The sequence below is a fragment of the Talpa europaea genome, assembly GCF_964194135.1.
Source record: "Talpa europaea genome assembly, chromosome: 5".
In the NCBI taxonomy this organism is placed as follows: Eukaryota; Metazoa; Chordata; class Mammalia; order Eulipotyphla; family Talpidae; genus Talpa; species Talpa europaea.
The window spans coordinates 56,848,682-56,868,228 of NC_140071.1; the positions used below are offsets into that span (position 1 = coordinate 56,848,682).

Sequence of the window (19,547 nt, forward strand, 5' to 3'; positions counted from 1 at the left end):
CTTTTAGACTATAGATAAAATTAGTGGTTACAGGGCCTCCCTGGTGGCCTAGGGGTTAAGTGTCAGTACTATCACTGCTACAGCCTGAGTTTGATCCCCTGCCAGCTAACCCACATGGTGCAGCAGACCTGTCCTGTCTCACCCACTGCTCCCCTCAGCAATGTATTTCAGTAGATCCACCAGTTCTGTTCCCCACTCTGTCTCTAGTGAATCCTCTCACCCCCCACCCACACATACACCTCTGGCTTGCACCTCAGTTCTTGTATACATAAATAATCTTTTTAAAAAATCATTTTAATAATAAATTTTAAAATATGGCTCGGTTGCAAGCCCAATAATGCCCCTATCAGTAGGAACTCTTACATTTTATCATTAAATTGTTAACACTGAAATGATTTTTCTAGGTTTTCTGCTTCTCCCAGTTTAAACAGACAGCTTCCACTTATCATGCACTGTCTAGCTGTGTGCTTGAGACACCATGGTGAAGGTTGGAGTGAAGGGATTTGGCCATAATAGATGACTGGTGACCAGAGATGCTTATAACTCTCCCAAAGTGGATACTGTTATCATCAATGACCCCCTCACTGACCACAACTACATAGTGTACATGTTCCAGTAGGATTCCATCCATGGAAAGTTCAATGGCACACTGAAAGCTGAGAACAGAAAGCTTGTCATCAATGAAAAGTCTATGTCTATGAGTGAGATTCCATCAACATCAAATGGGGTGATGCTGGAGTCCACTGATGTCTTTATTACCTTGGAGAAAACTGGGGTTCAGTTAAAGGGTGGGGTAAAAAAGGGTCATCATCTCTGCACCTTCTGCTGATGCACCCATGTGTGTGATGAGCATGAACCATGACAACTCCCTCAAGATGGTCAACAATGTCCCCCATGCCACCAATGCTTGGCTCCCCCAGCCAAGGTTATTCTTGACAACTGTGGCATCATGGAGGGGACTCATGACCACAGTCTATGCTATCACTACCATCCGGAATACTATAGATGTTCCCTCTGAAAGTTGTTATGCAAAGGCCATGGGGCTGCCCAGAACATAGAATACACTTCTTTTTACACCACCAAGGCTGTAAGCAAGGTCATCCCTGAGCTGAACAGGAAGTTCAGTGGCATGATCTTCCATGTCCCAATCTGCAATGTGACAGTTCTGGTAACCTGCCATCTAGAGAAAGATGCCAAACACAATGATATCAAGTATGTGGTGAAGCAGGCATCACAGGGCCCCCTCAAGGGCATCCTGGTCTACACTGAAGAACAGTTCCCTACAACTTTAACAATGACACCCACTCCTCCACCTTCAATGCTGGCCAGCAACCTCATGAAAGTGATGAAGAAATACCTGTTAAATTAATTCAATGACTAAATCCCAATCTCTTTAGAGCTGTGTAAAGTTATAGAAATGAATGCAAGTCTCTGACTTTTCAGGACCACTCATTCTAACCTTCATAATATATTAACACTCTATCTTCTTTCAGCTCTCTAGCAATTCAACCTAAATTCACAATATATAACCACATCTACTGGTCAAGCACTATTCTGAGAAAGAAAAATATGAGTTTTTGCATTCAAGTCTAGAGAGGGAAAAAGACTACAATCACAGGATATTATAAGAGCTATGATAACCTGTTATAGAAAAAATATAAGAGGAAGCTCTAACTCACCCTATAGAAGTTGGGATGGTTTCCAGGGAGAACAAGGTACGGTTCTAGTCTTGAAAGTTGAGTAGGAGTTACCCAGATGAGTGGTTTATGGGTGTTTGTCAGGCAGGTGATGGGTACATTCTAAGCAGAAGACACAACATATAAAGGTCTGATTTTTTTTCAAGAAAATCCTAACAACTTTGAAGAATTGTAAATCATTAAGCATGACAGAAAAAAGGTGAGGCAGAAAATACCAAGTGAAAGCAAAAAGCAAGCAAGCTCCATGATCACTAAGGCCCTTATTTCCTAGACTTAGTAGGATGGAATTTAATCTGAAAATTTGCAAAGAAGGATTGTGAATAATACCACAATCTGCCTACAGAAAAGGAGAGGGTAGAGAGGGATGGTATATGGGCATAGAAGCAATTATTTAGAAGATTTATTTACATAAAAGCTCAGACAATAATGATAATCTGAAGCAAAATAGTAGCCATAGGGAAAAAAGTAGATGAAAGAGGCAGAAAAATATTTAGTGAATAATTAGTTGGAAGAAAGAAGAAACAATAATGCAAACACACACACATACATGAACACACATAACACAACAGTTAAAATCCATCCAATCAAACATAGTATATTTCCCAAAATATTAATATTTTATTTCTGGAAAAATATTCAGTATATTTTAATTGTCGCATACATACAAGGGTTATTTTGCACTCTGGTTTGTTCCCAAATGCAAACACATTCACAATATCACAAAGTCTAAAGATTGGTTAATTACCAAATAATCTTCATATATTTGTTTAGAATATCCAGTGTTATCACAACTAAATTCATTTATGGTAAGAATCCTTTTGCTTTAGGAAGTGTACCTAGGGCAGAGGCAGCTCTGCTACCCTAGGGCTATAATAGATGGCTACAAATTATTGCTGTAATTAAACTACCTGTCCCTGTGCTAAATTGGGGGCGGGGGGATTTCACAATCAATAGGGAGAGATTTTCATTCTAATTTCACAGAAATCTTCCTCAGTAATGAAAGAGAAAAAGGTGTCATTAAATGGAAGTCTTATTTTGTAGATTCACTTAGCCCTGCGCCAGAAGTCACTGCACTGACTAGAGAAATCGGAAATAATAGGAAAATGGAGGTGTGAATTCCCTACCCAAGAAAAAAAAAAAGCATAATGGCTATAAACTGCTCTTCCTTACTTGCTTTTGAAGAAACCACAAATCTCATGGGCAATACCGTACTAAAATTGAGCTTGTTAAAATTGGGGTGGGAAAGGGGATGTATCAATTGCAATCTCGGCACCAGCAGGCCATTTACCAGTCCTACCTATTTAGTAAATTCACTCTGTAATACTTTCATCACTCAGTACCCATGTCACAAAAGAATAAAGAAAAATGAGACGAACCTCAAAATAGTGTTGCTGATCACAAACATTCCCAATATTAAGCTACCAGAGTCGCTGGTTTTGAGCACTGGCGGCCATACCACAGCAAAAAGCTCTTCTCTAAAAATGTGCAAATTCCCTTCACTTTTTCATTAAAGGCAAGGAAGGAACTAATGGTTAAGCTTTCAGAGTATTGCTATTAGCAAGCAGAGTCGTGTGTGTAATAACAATGTACCGTGGTTTTGTACTTAAGATGATCACGTTCACTCAAATTTGCACCACCTATCCCCAAGGGCAAAGGCACCACCCTGGCCCGCAATCTCAGCCACAATGGGCACCCTACCCTTTCCTCATTTTGGTACCCAGTCTCTAACTCCCCACACCCTGAATCCTTCGCCACCAGCTTTCTCTCTCCCGGGCTGACTCGGCCAGCTCCCAGAGGTTCCTAGGATTATGCAGAGGGAGCCTGCAGGCCGCCCTCGCCGCGCTACTCCTATCTCTAATCTACCAGTAGTCCCACGTTCCCCTCTAGCTTTTCGGTTCTCCACTGTCCAACCCACTCCTCCCTTCTATTCGCGCGCGCTTTGCGGCTCTCAGGCCGGAGCCTCACCGTTTGGTTCGTTCCGGAATGGCCCGGTTCTCCCGCTTCCACTCCCCAACACCAAGCGGCGTCGGTTGGTCCCGCGACCCACGCTTCCAGTCCACACGCCGCCGCCTACTGATGCCGAAAGCGGCTTCTAGGAACGCGCCATGTTCAATGTCGCGGTTCGAAACGACACAGACGCGCGAATATGACGTCACCAACACCCAAAGCGCATGTAAAAGGCAAAGAGAGAGGGCGATAGGGAAACAGACGGAGGAAACGGGAGGGGTTTTCTCTTTGAAACGAAAGGCGCTGGGCGGCTAGCTCTGCGGCGTGCGCTTGCGCTTTGTGAGGTGCAGGGAGCCCCAACTCGGCGCGATCTGTAACCATGGAAACGCGTAGGCCCACTCGCGGGAAAATCAATAGTCTCCTGGCTCGACTGAAGATTGTATGGAACCATTTCCCTTCCTACTCTAGATAGTAACTATTAAACTGCATTGTCTTACATGTTCGTCTCACAGCGAAAAGTTCTTAAAATAACCCTACACCCATTACCGGTAACGCGCCCAAGAATGCTTATTTTTTTAAGGTCTTAAACTTGCGGGAGCTCAAGCAAGGACAGTAGCAAGGGTGGGAAGACGGAAAAGGAACTCCAGTTCTCCCTGCCTCTGCTACTAGCTAACTAGTGACCCAAGTTTTCTTAGCTCTAGAAAGAGAAGTCGTCAGGTGATAACGTGCGTGTTCATAAAGATCAATAATGCATATTTATTGAGCCTTCAGAATGTGTGAGATATAGTTTTAAGATCTTACATGAATGATGCATTATCATCCTAAACACAAACTACAGGGCGCTTTTCTTTTTCCGATTTTACAGTGGAAGAAACTGATTCACACAGAAGTCAAGTAATCTGCTTATGGTTACACAACTGGTAAGCTGCAGTGTTAGGGTTGAACCAGATCATCATAAACCCTGCATTACAAGGCCATTCATCACACAAGGGCTGTTTTTAAAAGTAAAAATTTGAAAATTACCTAATTGACCACAAAAAAAGAATGACCGGGCCTCCCGGGTGGCTCAGCAGGTTGAGCACAGTGCTGTATAGCTGTCCGAAGCCTCTGCAGCGCGGGTTCGATCCCCGGCGGACCTCTCCTGTCTTGCCCGCGGCTCCGCTCAGCAGTGTTTTTCGGTCCTTCTGCTGTTCTGCTCCCTGCTCTGTCTCTAGTGAATTCTCTCACCCTTCCGCGCCTCTGGCCTGTACCCCAGGACTTGCATAAATAAATAAATCTTTGGGGGAAAAAAAATGACCAAGTCATGATGTGTCCGTATATAACAAAATATAAAATACAAATTATTCATCAAAAATCATGTTGATATGTAAATGAAATCATCATACAGCACACCTTAAACTTATACAGCAATGTGAATTCCTTCTCAATAAAACTGGGGGCGGGGGGGGGGTTTAATTTTGTTGCCATGTCAACATATCCAATGACTTGGGACAAGAGTGAGTTTCAGAATTAAGTTCAGTATGGCCCCATTTTTAGAAAGAAATACATGCCAAAATATTAACAAATTTGTCATTAGCTGAGTGGTATTATGGGTTGGGTTTTTTGTCTGCATTTTTTTTTGTTTGTTTGTTTGTTTTGTTTTGCTTGACTATGCCTTCTGATTTTACTGGAAAGTAATGTTTCTTAAATTTTTGGCTTCAAGCATTTTTTTTAAGATTTAATTATTTATGCATACAAAAACTGGGGTATAGGCCAGAGGTATGGAGGGTGAGAGGATTCTACCAGAGACAGAGTGGGGAACAGAACAGGCAGACTGACTGAAATACACTGCTGAGGGGAGCAGGAAGCAGACAGGAGAGGTCTGCTGCACCATGTGGGATGCTCCCTGAGTGGGGATGGAACTCGTGCTGCAGAGGCTGCAGATAGCTTCATAGGTTGTGTTTAGCCCCTTGCGCCACCAGGAAGGCCCAATTTCTCAAATTTTAAGTATGCATAGAATCACACGGAGATTTTCTTAAAATACAGATCTTGATTCAGTTGCTCTAAAATTCTTAAGTTCTTTTTTTTTTTTTTAAGATTTATTTATTTATACATAGAAGAACTGGGTGTAGGCCAGAGGTGCAGGGGGTTGCTGGTGAAAGGATTCACTACAGACTGAGTGGGGAGCAGAAGAGGTGGATTCTCAAGTTTTAATAAGTTTCCAGTTAATGCCAGTGCTACTAGTCCACAGGTAACATGTTGAGTAACAAGATTATTAGGAATAAGCAATAAAGGAAAAAAATTACCTAACGAGGGCCTCCCTGGTGGCGCAGCGATTGAGCACTGGGTTGCGAAGCTGCTCGCGGCCTCTGAGGCGCCGGTTCGATCCCCGGCTGCTCCCCAGCCACCGAAGGAGAGTCCCACATGGCGCGCAGACCTCTCCTGCCTCCTACTGCAACCCTTAGCAGTGTGCTTCGGTCCTTCTGCCTGCTCTGCTCTCCCTGCTCTGGCTCTGGTGAATTCTCTCACCCTCACACGCTTCTGACTGTGCCCAGTGAATGTATAAACAAACAAACAAATAAATAAATAAATACATGCCTCTTTAAAAAAAAAAATTACCTAAGGAATTAAAATGAAGAAACTTTCTCTTTGGGATAATAGGCCTTTGGGAAGCTAAGGAAAGCTAAAACTTAGGAAAAAATACACATATACAAATTTTAACCTAGAATTTCAGGACACCAAATTAAAATATAACTGGAGGTCCTAGTTTCAGCCACATGAAAGCACACACTAGTGACATGTTGTGTACAAAATAAAAAGGTACCGCTGATAGTACTTCATTTAATTGCTATATTTTCATATTCTCAGTTTCTTAGGAGAAAAAAGGCAAATAAAATTTGAATGAATTTAATTTTTTGAAAGATTTATTTTTTAAAGGTTTATTTATTTATCCATACAAGAACTGGGGTGTAGGCCAGAGGTGCAGGGGGGTCAGCGGATTCACCAGAGACAGAGTGGGGAGTAGAACAGGCAGACTGACTGAAATACACCGCTAAGGGAAGCAGAGGGTGAGACAGAAGTCAGCTGTCCCCTGTGGATCAGCTCCCTGGCCAGTGATTGAACTCATTGCTGCACTGCAGTGGCTGCTGATAGCTTCATAGTGCTGAGACTTGGTCCCTTGTGCCACCAGGGAGGCCCCCTAAAGACTTATTTTTATTTATTTATTTATTTATTTATTTATGCATACAAGAACTGGTGTGTAGGCCAGAGGTGTGGGGTGGTGGTAGGGAGAGGATTCACCAGAGCAGAATGGGGAGCAGAACAGGTAGATCTACTGAAATACACTGTTAAGGGGAGCAGCAAGCGAGACAGGAGAGGTGGTCTCTTGTGCAATGTGGGTCAGCTCCCTGGCTGGGCTAGAACTCTGCAATGGCTGGAGATTGCTTGACAGTGCTGAGAATTTAACTCCTGCATCACCAGGGAGGCCCTATTTTCAATAATTTTTTACATAGGTCGAATGAGATAATACACGTAAAATTCTTGGCACATAAGAAATCCCCAAATATTGTTATTATTGTTTTTATTTGTAAATATCCTTCTCTTGAAAGTTCTTTTTCATGTTTATCTTTTTTATTCCTAACATTTGACACAACACCTGGCACTCTAAATTCTCCAGAATTGTGGAAAAAATTAATGATTTATTGAAGATGTTCCTAGGGTGTCAGTTTTTCCCCGAGTTGCGGCGGAGTTTCTTTGCCGCAAAGAAATAACAAGGCTCACGATGCACACAATTAATTGCACCAGGAATAGTCCATTTTGGTTATAGGGTACACACAAAAAATTGAGAACATCCAGTACACTGGCAGGCAGAACAGACATGGAACACGTACTCCTGGAATTAACAGTCGAATACATTTTCCTGTCACAATACCCAATACATACCTATTTGCTGCGTTTGGGGCTTTTGACCTATCTCAATGGAACAAACTTTGAGGTGAGCAAGTTCCTATGTAACTCTAAATTCCAACACCCTGCCATTTAACATGCAATGGAACTCAATCAATAACTATCTAAAAAATGAAAGACGTGACAGAAAAGAAAGCAAAGCCAGTAGCAGCCTTAGTGGAACTGAAGAATTTTTTTTTCTTTTACTTTCTCAGAATTCCTTTCTAAAACGCAGGCAGAAAATCCACTCCCACAAAGGAACAAGTTTTCATCCCAAGATCCTGGTTTTCCACCCCAGATCTACTGGGAAACCAAAGCGAGGCACATGGCATAAAGAAACCGGGTTTTGGATTTCAGACATTCACGGAACTGGCCTCAAAAAGCATTCACAGGGCTAACGCATTTTATAATTTGGAACCGCACTGCAGTTTACACAACCGGATCCAGGGACTGAGCTGACATGCGCAGCACTACAGTAACCAATCTAAACTGCGAATTGATAGCGCTCTCTTCCGGGATCTCTAGTCTCCGGGTAACTTAGGCTTTCCTCCAGCTCGAGACTACAATTCCCAGAGGCCAGTGCGTCCAAGGGAGGCCCCTTTGCTAAGGGCGGAGTCTAGAGTTAACTTGCGGGCGTGTCCTCGCCCCTCCCCTTACGTCAGGAGTGACGCGCATTGCTGGGGCCACTATCCCCACGTGGTGCGGTGACTGGGATAGTTGCCTTTGCATCTTCCGGACTTCCCAGGTCTGTGGGCCCGCAGCCTGCAGAGATGCCGAAGATCAAGTCGGGGGCGAGCGGCCTCCGCCGTGAACGCTTGAAACAGCGCGGAGAGTTGAAGAGCGCCGGAGGTGCGGGCGGGCTGACGGGAGAGGGCTGGGCTTTCTTTGGGTGTGCAGTCCTCTAGCTCCGACAGAGATACGGGCCGGGGCAGTGAGGCCGGCTAGGGCCCGCGCTGCGAGGGCCAATTAGTCGCAGCGTTGCCGGAGCGCCGGCCACTGGCCCTGCACGCTGCCCCTGGCTGCCGTTCCAGCAGAAGGGGTGACTTAACGCAGGTGTCAGTCCCGGCTCCAAGCATGACGTTTGGTGGCTGGGCGCTGAAATACTCCTCCATCCATTCTGTTTTCTACTCTGGGACTAATATCTAATTTTAGTTGCAAATTTAAGGCCGTTTTCTGTTTTCTTCCAGGACTCACGTTCAACACGGGTATTGGGCAGCACATTTTGAAAAATCCTCTCATTGTTAACAGCATTATCGATAAGGTGGGTATGGAAGAGGAAAGGGAGAGAGTTGTTGGTTTGATTTTTTTTTCCCTAGGAATAGAGTAGTCACCACTCATCCACTGGGGTATGTTCCAAGAGCCTGTGGATGCCTGACACAGCCAGATAGTACCAAACCCTAGATATACTGTTTTTCCCGCTATATACATACTTATGAAACACTTTAATTGATAAATTAGATACAGTAAGATTAAACATAAAATTTAATTAAAACTATACTGTAATAGGGCCTCCCCGGTGGCCCAGCGGTTGAGCACTGGGTTGCGAAGCTGCCCGCGGCCTCTGCGGCACCGGTTCGATCCCTGGCTGCTCCCCGGCCACTGGAGGAGGGTCCCACATGGCGCGCAGACCTCTCCTGCCGCCCGCTGCTCCCCTCAGCGGTGTACTTCGGTCCTTCTGCCTGCTCTGCTCCCCGCTCTGGCTCTGGTGAATTCTCTCACCCTCCCATGCTTCTGACTGTACCCAGTGCATGTATAAACAAAAAAAAAAACAAATAAATAAAACATGCCTCTATTAAAAAAAAAAAAGACTTTATTTCCCTATTTAAAAAAAAAAAAACAACTATACTGTAATAAAAGTTGCATGAATGTGATCTCTTTCAAGGTACCTTACTGTCCAGGAGTGTTTTGGAACTGAAGATAATTGAAACTTGGGATGGGGGAGTGGGGCTGATGCATTTAGCACAACGTGGATGCTGGGAACAAAACAAATACTCTATTAGTGCTTGTTGAATTAATTAATTTGTCTCGGATTCAGTTGTCTTTGACACATTTGCTTCATTTTGCATGTGTGGGTTTCACCTTGCTTCAAATTCTGTTTGTTGATTATTTACTTCATAGCAGTGTATCTGTACTTGTTAAAGATTCTTGTGTTTCTAATCACTTTTTGTAGGTACCATTTAGAACTGTTCATTTACTTCAAAGCCTAAACCTAGGTCTATACCACACCTTAGGAAGTTTGTTCCCCCAGAGAAATGTAAATGATAATTATGAACTCTTTGGAGTGCTATAAATCACTCTTTAGAGTATTCCACTTCTGTGGATTATTGATGTTGTCTTATTGTTGTGGATAATTGTGTACTAGGACATGTAATATAAGTAGTGATTATTTTCATGGTTATAAAGGAAGCACCCTGGAGTGCAGAGTGTGTGTTACATAGTTAAAGGAGCTAGACTTAATTTAGTGTCATCTGCAAAATGAGGGTTGGTTTCGCTTTTTTAACTTTTTGTCTCTGGATTCTTTTGAGCATGTGATGAAAACTATGGGCTCAGAATATTGCAATGTATGCATGCAAACACTCAGTTTTGTACACATTTCTGGGTACTCCTGCATCCCTGAAACTATGCATTTGTTATGAACTGAGAAGTCTTGGTAAAATACCAGATTATCATATACAATCAATCTGGTTTGAAGTTGTTGATAATAACAGTGTTGGTAATAAGATGCTATTGGAATCATTTCCAATGTACAAAGCAGAATGTCAATCCAGAAGGAACTGGTATTCCTGTTTTTCTAATTCAGAACTCTTGCCTCTGGTCTGGTGGGATTAGATTTCCACTTGTATTTAATGAGATCATGCGGGAATGTCACAAAAATGGGTCCAGAATAAGATCTAACAGTGCTTATGAGGAAAGATATTCAGGTGTAAATTATGTGTTCGGATGTGCCAGAAAAACTAAAGCATTTGTGCTTATTTGTAGGCTGCTTTAAGACCAACTGATGTGGTGCTGGAAGTTGGACCAGGAACTGGCAATATGACTGTAAAGTTGCTGGAAAAGGCAAAAAAGGTAAAAGGGGGATTTAGTCTTTTGATATCAGAAATGGTGATATGAGCAAACTCAGCTGATTTACAAATACAAATCTATTTTAATAATTGCTGTTATTTGAACAGTAACTCTTGAGTCTTTGTTTTGCTTTTTAAGATTTATTTATGCATACAAGAGCTGGGGTGTAGGCCAGAGGTGGGGGTGAGAGGATTCACCAGGGACAGAATGGGGAGCAGAACAGGTGGATCTACTGAAATACATTGCTGAGGGGAACAGCTGGTGAGACAGGAGAGGTCTGTGTGCCATGTGGGTCAGCTGCCCCGGGATCGAACTCAGGCTGTAGTGGCTGTGGATTCCTTCATAATGCTGAGACTTAACCCCTTGCGCCACCAGGGAGGACCAACTCTTGAGTCTTTGCTAGCAGATTTATCTTCTTTATGCTCTCTAATGAAAGTAGATAGCACATTTTGAAGAATTATCTGAAAAGAATGATACTATTTTCAGAAGTGTGGGGATGGGCTTAAACCAGTAAACATTAATGAAGCATCCAGGATCAAGCAACAGCAGGAAGCAATTAGCATCCAAAAGGCCTCAAGGGGCAAAGTGGGGAACCTGTTTTACCAGAGTCCAAAACAGTAGGATCCATTGAACAGGAGCCACTCATAGCAGAACATAGTGGTCCCCAGAACTTCTGCCAGGCTTGGGTCAGGTATTAGGAAATACTCCAACTTCTGCTCTTGAGCTTAGAATGCTGGTTAGCCAATCCCAACCAGAAGTAGAAGAGCAAGGGAACTGGACTGTATCACCCTCCACAGCAGAAAGAAAAGATTTGTGAATCAGACAGTATAAGCAGCACGTGTAGACATGGTCTTCCTGGAAGTCAGTAAAACCTCAGCAGATGTTGAATTCAAATAATAATTTCAATCTTATCTGGTATCCCTATTCACTTACTTGACAAGTTATACTATATTTTAGATCTTAGTAAATGGAAGAATACAGATCCTAGGAATTGTTTTATTTGCTTCTAAGAACATTTACTATACAGACATACTATAGTTCTTTCTTGGGTTAGAAGGCATGGGGCCGGTGAGCATGGTGAGTCTGTCATTTAGCTAGAAGACTCACACTGTCTGATTGCCTACTTTTCTGTTTGGTGTTTTTTACTTGAAATGGTAGAGTATAACTGAAGGAATACTGATGGTAGAATTGGGGAAGGAAATTTAATTCACATAAGTCATCTAAGAATTACTATTGAGTTAAAAAGATTTATACTCCATAATTACTCTAAAAAAAGCTTTTTAAAAAAAATTTTAGGTAATTGCCTGTGAACTTGATCCAAGGCTAGTAGCTGAACTTCACAAAAGAGTTCAGGGCACGTGAGTATAAATAATAGAATTAAAGTTCATTCCAATCTCATAAGAGAGTATTCTTTTTTAATTGTTTTTTTCTCCCCCTATTCAACAGGCCTCTGGCCAGTAAACTTCAAGTAATGGTGGGGGACGTGTTGAAAACAGATTTGCCATTCTTTGATGCTTGTGTGGCAAATTTGCCTTATCAGGTATGTTTTCAAATTGTTGGGAACATTATACTAAGTTTTCTCTGTCTTTACCACATGTAACTAGTTCATTCTCTTACAGATTTCTTCTCCTTTTGTCTTCAAGTTGCTGCTGCACCGACCTTTTTTCAGGTTTGTGACAAAAGACAAACTGCCAAATTTTAGAAGGATTGACAGTACAGGCTGCAAATACAGAGGGAATAATTCAGCTGAAATAACACAAGAGAATTTGTTTTGTAGAAAATATTGTGTGTGTGTAGATCTCTTTATTTCATTTTTCAGTTGACAAAGTTACTTGGGGGAGATAGTGTATACATCCTACTTCTGAAATCAGATAGCCTTTTCCTATTTTCTAATCCTTAGGTCAATAGCCTTGGTCAGACTTTTTATTCTTATGCCTTAGTCAGGACCATCAATTTTTTTTTTTTTTAATGGTGTCAACTGTATCAGAGCATTCATTCCAAGGGGTCCAAGTGATTGTAGTTATATGAAATTTTTGTTTGCATTACACACACACACACACACACACACACACACACAGATGTTTGTGACCTGGATTGCAATGCCAAATATTTTTCTTAGTGTGACTCATAGCAAAAAAAAAAAGTTTGAAAGCCAAAGCCCACCTTTGAAGCTGTTCTTCTGTTCAAGGGCCTCCAAAAGCCTCCCCATTGCTTGCTGAATAAAAATAACCTTTAAATCAAGGACCCAGAGTGTTAGCATCTCTCTCTCTCCTGCCTCAGCTCTTCCATAAGGGTGTCTGCTACCCTATGAATTCAGTTTGACTGCTGAGCCAATTTTGTGTTGGTCTTATTTTCCTGGAAGGGGTGGATGGACTTGTGTTGATCTGAAATAATTTCTCATCTGATCATTGAGGGATTATATTCCAGCCAGCTTTCTTAGATTAGAGGTGCAGCCATTTTAAAATAAAAACAAAGCTAACTGGATCATTTTCTGTTAATAAAGCTAAAACAAAGTTTTCTACCTTCTGACAGGCTGAACTAATGACCATTAACCACAGATACTGCTTTACTCTATTTCCAACCCAAGAAAATTCATTGAAGCTAAAATATTTTTATAGTTGAAAGTGACTATTTTTTCACTCCTCTCTGGTGATCTTTTCAGATGTGCTATACTTATGTTCCAAAGAGAATTTGCTCTCCGACTGGTTGCAAAACCTGGAGATAAGTTATACTGCAGACTCTCAATTAACACACAGCTGTTAGCACGTGTGGACCATCTAATGAAAGTAAGCATTGTTGAAATAATGTGCCATAACTCATCCTTATCTAGCTATGCCTTCTGTAAGAGCACATTTGATTATTAAAGGTTTTTGAGAGGGCTATCTAAACATTTTCTGATTAACAGGTTGGGAAGAATAACTTCAGACCACCACCTAAGGTAGAATCCAGTGTTGTGAGAATAGAACCTAAGAATCCACCACCACCTATCAATTTTCGGGTGAGACTAAAATACTAGGTCATTCAATGAAAGGGGGAGCGGGGAGGCCAAACCAGAAGTGGAGGGATGTGGTGTGTCTCTCATCTTAGCAGGAGAAAACTACTGAGTCAGCCTGAATGTACAAATAGGGAAAATGTTAATTATGACACATACCTGTAAAGGATTAGATGGAATAATCTGACATAAGGTAGATGCAAGGACCAAAAAAGAGCAAGGAAAATGTTTGCAAATGGCAAAAAGATTAGAATACCATTGCATTTTGTGAAGTTATAGCTATGGAGACATATAGCATCTGAATTTGAATGAGACTTGAATAAGCAAATGAAAATAATTGTTAGAGTAATATTATGGGCAACGCTTTCAATCAAAATTGTTTTTGCAACTTAGCCAAATCACTTGATATAAAACCATATTGCAATCACTTTATATGGAAACATGATTGCTTGTGTGGTCAGTAACTGGTGGTAAATCAAGTGGTTTGTTAATGACTCCTTCAAGGAAGTGAGGTAGTGTTACCCAGATTATATCCTAAATCATGTGTTTTGAATCTAGTTTTTTGAAAATGATACACTTAATTAAATGCCATGTTGTTTGTTCAGATATGTCAGTTATGTATTTTTTTCTGATTTTTAAAAATTGTGGCTAAAATACAGTGAGGTACACAAAAGTCAAGTGTGTATCTTACTTTTTGCATGTGTCAGCCAGAATAAGATGTAGAATATTTTTGTCATTTTAGAAAGTTCCTCATAGTTTTATATATTAAAATACAAAATAATACCTATCAAACATGGACAAGAAGTTTGATATAAGAAAACATCCATTTTCTGTTTCAGGAATGGGATGGCCTAGTAAGGATCACCTTTGTTAGGAAGAACAAGACACTGTCTGCAGCATTTAAGTAAGTATTTTACTAATTTACAATGTAAGAAGGACCAGTGCTACAAATACTGTGCTAAGTGCTAGAATTTGGTACCTTTCCTGAACAGATACCCTAAAGCATAAAGATTATCCATTTCCAGATATACTTTACCTTCTATTTTTTTTTTAAGATTTTTTTAAATTTATGCATACAAGAACTAGACCAGAAGTGTGGGGGATGAGAGGATTCACCAGAGACAGAGTGGGGAGCAGAACAGGCAGATCTACTGATATACACCGCTGAGGGGAGCAGTGGGTGAGACAGGAGAGGTCTGCCGCTCCATGTGGGTCAGCTCCCTGGCCAGCAAATTAACTCTTGTCTCAGTGGCTATCACTAGCTTGATAGCACTGAGACTTTAACCCCTGCGTCACCAGGAAGGCCCTACCTTCTTTTTTAATAGTCCAGATACATTGTTTCATACTTTTCACACCATTAAATCATAGGGATTAGATTCCAGTAACTCAGGCGCCACTGGTGTTCACAGTTGATTCTCTGGGTGGAGCAAGCTGACACTTCAGTTAAATCCAAGTACCTTTCTCTTTGGCTTCCTTATTTTTCTGATCATTTTCTTTTACCCATTTCAGGAAGCTATCTGGGCTCTTAACAGTGCTTAATATACTCAAGGCAAAACATTCTCTTGGCAAGAATCTTGCCCTTGCCAACTGCATGCTGGGTAAAGGTCTAGACTCTGCCAGCTTTGTCATGGTAACATTTGTGGGGCTTTCCTTTTTGAACAGTGCCCAGCCCTTTGATGTCTATAGTATCATCTTTCTGGTAGATTTGTATGTGTGTGGCCAAAGGAACAAATCCATGTTTTCTAAAAGGTCCAGAGAACACATAGTGGGTGCCTTCTTTCTTGAGTTAGTGATTTACTGGATGATGGTTATTTCTGCTGAACGGACACCCTTTACCTCTTAACTTTGGGAGGCACAATTTGAGAATTAGATCGGATTTTCTGGCAGAACAAGGGAAAAAAACCCCAAACTGACCACACATCTGACTTTTCCATGGGAAAAAAAAATGGTATGGTGGATCCCTTAGACACTTGTGAAAGATTCATGCTGTTTATTTAGTTGAAAAAAGTAAAAGGAACTTGAAGCTATAATTAAAAAATTTTTTTGAGGTCATGTTTTGTGGGGAGTCTAGAACCTTTAAGAATTTAAGAAGCGTTATGTATATTACTTTTAAAATATAACTAGTTTGTGATTGTTTTTAAAGTATAAATACTTGACAATTTTTTTTAGTTCCTTAATTTCAACATGTGGAACACAGATTTATAAACAGAAAGGAAATTATTTGTAACCTCCGATTTTTAAATGGTCACTTCTTTATTCTATAGGTCAAGCGCAGTGCAACAGCTATTGGAAAAGAATTACAGAATTCACTGTTCAGTCCATAATACTGTAAGCAAAAACTTACTATAGTTTCAATGGTTTTTTTATTTTAAAATATTCCTGTATTATTATTTGCCAACTATCTTTATAAGATTGTTTCATTCAATCTTTAAAAAAACAGTATTATATATGACAAATGGTGTACTATAACTAGTACAATTTGAGTATTGACAGGTCAGTGCCACTGTCTGAATATATATATTGTGTAGAACAGGTATGACCAACCTTAATTATTGCACTTTATCCTCTAGCCTTTTTTTTTTTAAAGATTTTTTTCATTTATGCATTCAAAAACTGGGATACAGGCCAGAGGTGTGGAGTGAGAGGATTCACCAGAGACAGAGTGGGGAGCAGAACAGGCACATCTGCTGAAATACACTGCCAAGGGGAGCAGTTGGTGAGAGAGGAGAGGTCTGCTGCGCCACGTGGGTTAGCTCCCTGGCTGGGGGTAATAGCATGATAGTGCTGAGACTTAAGCTTTATACCACCAGGGAGGCCCCCTCTTTAACTAGTTTTTAATCATAGAAATTCAGCGGTAGTTTGCTCAGCTTAAAACGTGTACCATTTGCTATGAACTGAACTGGGACCATCTGAACTGTGACCATCTGTTTGTTATTCACATAGCAATTACAAATTTAAAGTTGACATCTTAATCACTTTTAGTGCCCAGAAATTGAAATATTTCCATATACACTATGTGATACTTGGTAACTTTTTAGTTTTCAGATTAATTAAACAGAGCAAAGATAAATTTCCTTTGCATTTTTTGACTCAGAACTTACATAGATTAATGTGCCACATAGCTATCTCCATTTTTTCTTTAATGGACCAAGTCTTTGTACACCTGCCTAAGTGGGAAAAGGTTAAACTGGATAAAGAAAAATATTTGGATAGAAGTTGTTAAGTATAAAATATTTCATATACTCAAGGGTTAGAGGTTATCTTAGAAAAAAAGGTAAAAAAGTTTGATGCCACGGTTGTTTTTGTTTTTGTTTTTTTTTGTTTTTGTTTTTTTTTTGTGGGACCCTCGCTGTTGGCTGGGGATTGAACTGGTGCTGCAGAGGCTGCGGGCAGCCTTGCAACCCAGTGCTCAACTGCTGCGCCACCAGGGAAGGCCCTATGCCAAGTTATTTTTAAAGTAGTAACTGCTTTAAAATTTAGTTTACAGGTTTTATTATGATGTCCCCAGACTGAAACGTAACTATTTCAGAATTTTTTAAGAAAATGGCAGTATAATGATTAATTTATATCTTCTGAATATTTGGTATGTTTTAAAGATCAACTGCTTAATTAGAGATCAGTTCTTACCTGAACTAACAGGCTTTCAAACTGTCATGAATAGAGATGAAAAGTATCTATTTCATGATTTACTAAACTTAAAAAAAAAAAATAGAGTCAAGGTGACTTCATTAAAGATATGTTGCTCATTTATTCTGAATCTTATTGATAGATAATACCAGAAGATTTCAGCATAGCAGATAAAATACAGCAAATCCTAACCAGCACAGGTTTTAGTGACAAGCGAGCCCGTTCCATGGACATAGATGACTTCATCAGGTAATTACATGTTTCTTAAGTGTTTACATTTCTTTAGTGTGACACCTTCAGATTAGATTTAAAGGCTTTTAAGCGGTTTAAGATGCTACCTGGGAGATATTGCATAGCACTTCCATGACATGGAATAGTATTTGGTGTAGAAGATGGAGACTCGTTAGTTGCAGCAGAAAGAACATTTTCTTTAAGAACAGTCTAAGCCTGGAAATAGCCTGTCAAAGTGTGTTATGGTGTGTGCTTCTTCCCTCCAGCCCCCATTCATAGTTTTGTCTCTTCAAATTAGCCTATTAAAATTTAAGAATCCTTATACATATATATATGTATATGTGTGTGTATATATATGTATATATAGTTGGATCTTTTTTTTCTTTTTTGTAAATAGCTAATGTTAAGTACACCTTAAATACAAAATATTTCTGATTATTTCTAACTGGTGTAGTAACTACTTGTTTTATAGACTGAGGGAAGTGCTACATACCTAAAATAAAAAGGGTGTTGGTTATCTGGGCAATAAAATTAGCTTTCTTCCATTTAAGTCAGTCATTCTTATAAAAGCAGAGAAGGCTTCTATCGTGCAGGTTGTTATTACTAACCTATACTCATTATTTTTAATCACTAACACTTTGCTTTCTTAACTAATACCCCATCGCTGCGCACAACTTTCTGCCTATTGTCCCAATTCATTTTTAAAGCATCCATATTCTAGAGATTGAATAACAATGAGGGTAGTTTGGTCATTGATTTGATTTTTCTAAATAAAGCAGTTCTTTATAAGACAAATGGGCTTTTCACTTTATTGACAGGTTAGTAGTACTTCTGAGTCTTTGTAAGACATTAATCCTAGGAGTTGAAGATTATTCATGGAGTACTTATCTTCATTTTTTTAGGCATTTTAACCTATCTTCACCTCTTCCTATTGGCCTTCCTGAAAATACTCTCAGGTTGAAATAGAAAGATACCTTATTACATGTGGTTTGCTAACTAGGATTTTGATGAGTACATAGGTATCAAGAGGAAAGCAACCTGCCAGTAGTCTTGAGCCTCAAGAATAGTAACCTCAGAGAGGTAGATGAGACATGTGAGACTAGCTATTCATTTTTCTTCTACCTCTAATTTCAAGTGGAACAAGTGCTAATGAATTTGGGCCTAGGATAGTAGAGGTTTAAGGTAATTTTAATCAAATTATCTTAAGACAAAACTATGACAATAGAGGCACCAAAATTCCTTAATGACTACTCTAAAGAGTGGATGGGATTCATAGGTTTGATGTGTTCATGTTTCAGAACCCATGGTATAGTAACTACATATATGCAGTTACATGCTCCAAATTAACTTCAATACCATCCCATTTTGGCTTTTTTTTCAGACTGCTACATGGATTCAATGCAGAAGGTATCCACTTTTCTTAGGTATCTGGGAAACAATTTTTCAAACTCAAGAAATGAAACTGGAATTATATATCTTTAATAATTTGGGAAGGTGTACGATAATTTTGCTCCTCTAGGACCCTGTGCTTGGACTGTTTTTGCTTTCAGATTACTGTTGTCACCACTTATTTATTACTCTGAATTTATAAGTCAATTCCAAGTACCAAGTTAAAAATTTTTTTTAATTTTGGTTTCTCTAATGTTTAACACAGGTTAGGGTCCAATCTATATACTGATAATCTTCAAGTCAAGAGCCGCAGACACGCACAACTACTTGACACTTATCTTTTTTAAGTTTATTGTATAAAGATGTTACTCTTCTTTCTTTGTTATATATATTACTGTGATCTCTTAGGCCTTCAGCTCTTTAGACCTTTATCCCTTAAGAAGTAAAAAAATTAAAATATGCTAAAGTCACATATTCCCCATACCATTTCTTATTCGTGTGTATAGTAAAATGTTTCTTAAAATGTTTTTATTTTTGCTTCTCTCATTATTTCTCTAGTCTATACAACTTCTATCACTGCCTATCCCTTTAGTTATCCTGTAGCATCATAGACTACATTAGAGTTCTGTGTAAGCCTGAGTTTTCTACTGCCAGCATGTGATTACCAGGCAAATTAC

General features: G+C 40.0%; 1 protein-coding gene across 1 annotated transcript; it reads left to right on the forward strand.

Annotated features, from left to right (window-relative positions):
* Window positions 1-8,338: 8,338 nt before the first annotated feature.
* On the forward strand, window positions 8,339-18,905 carry DIMT1 (DIM1 rRNA methyltransferase and ribosome maturation factor; the record flags this gene model as incomplete). The annotated part of the gene is made up of 12 exons (XM_084234059.1): window positions 8,339-8,417; window positions 8,756-8,829; window positions 10,548-10,634; window positions 11,928-11,989; window positions 12,078-12,171; window positions 12,251-12,300; window positions 13,294-13,417; window positions 13,537-13,629; window positions 14,463-14,527; window positions 15,888-15,951; window positions 17,393-17,499; window positions 18,863-18,905. 12 exons carry the CDS (start codon window positions 8,339-8,341, stop codon window positions 18,903-18,905), a joined length of 942 nt encoding a protein of 313 aa, XP_084090185.1.
* Window positions 18,906-19,547: the final 642 nt, after the last annotated feature.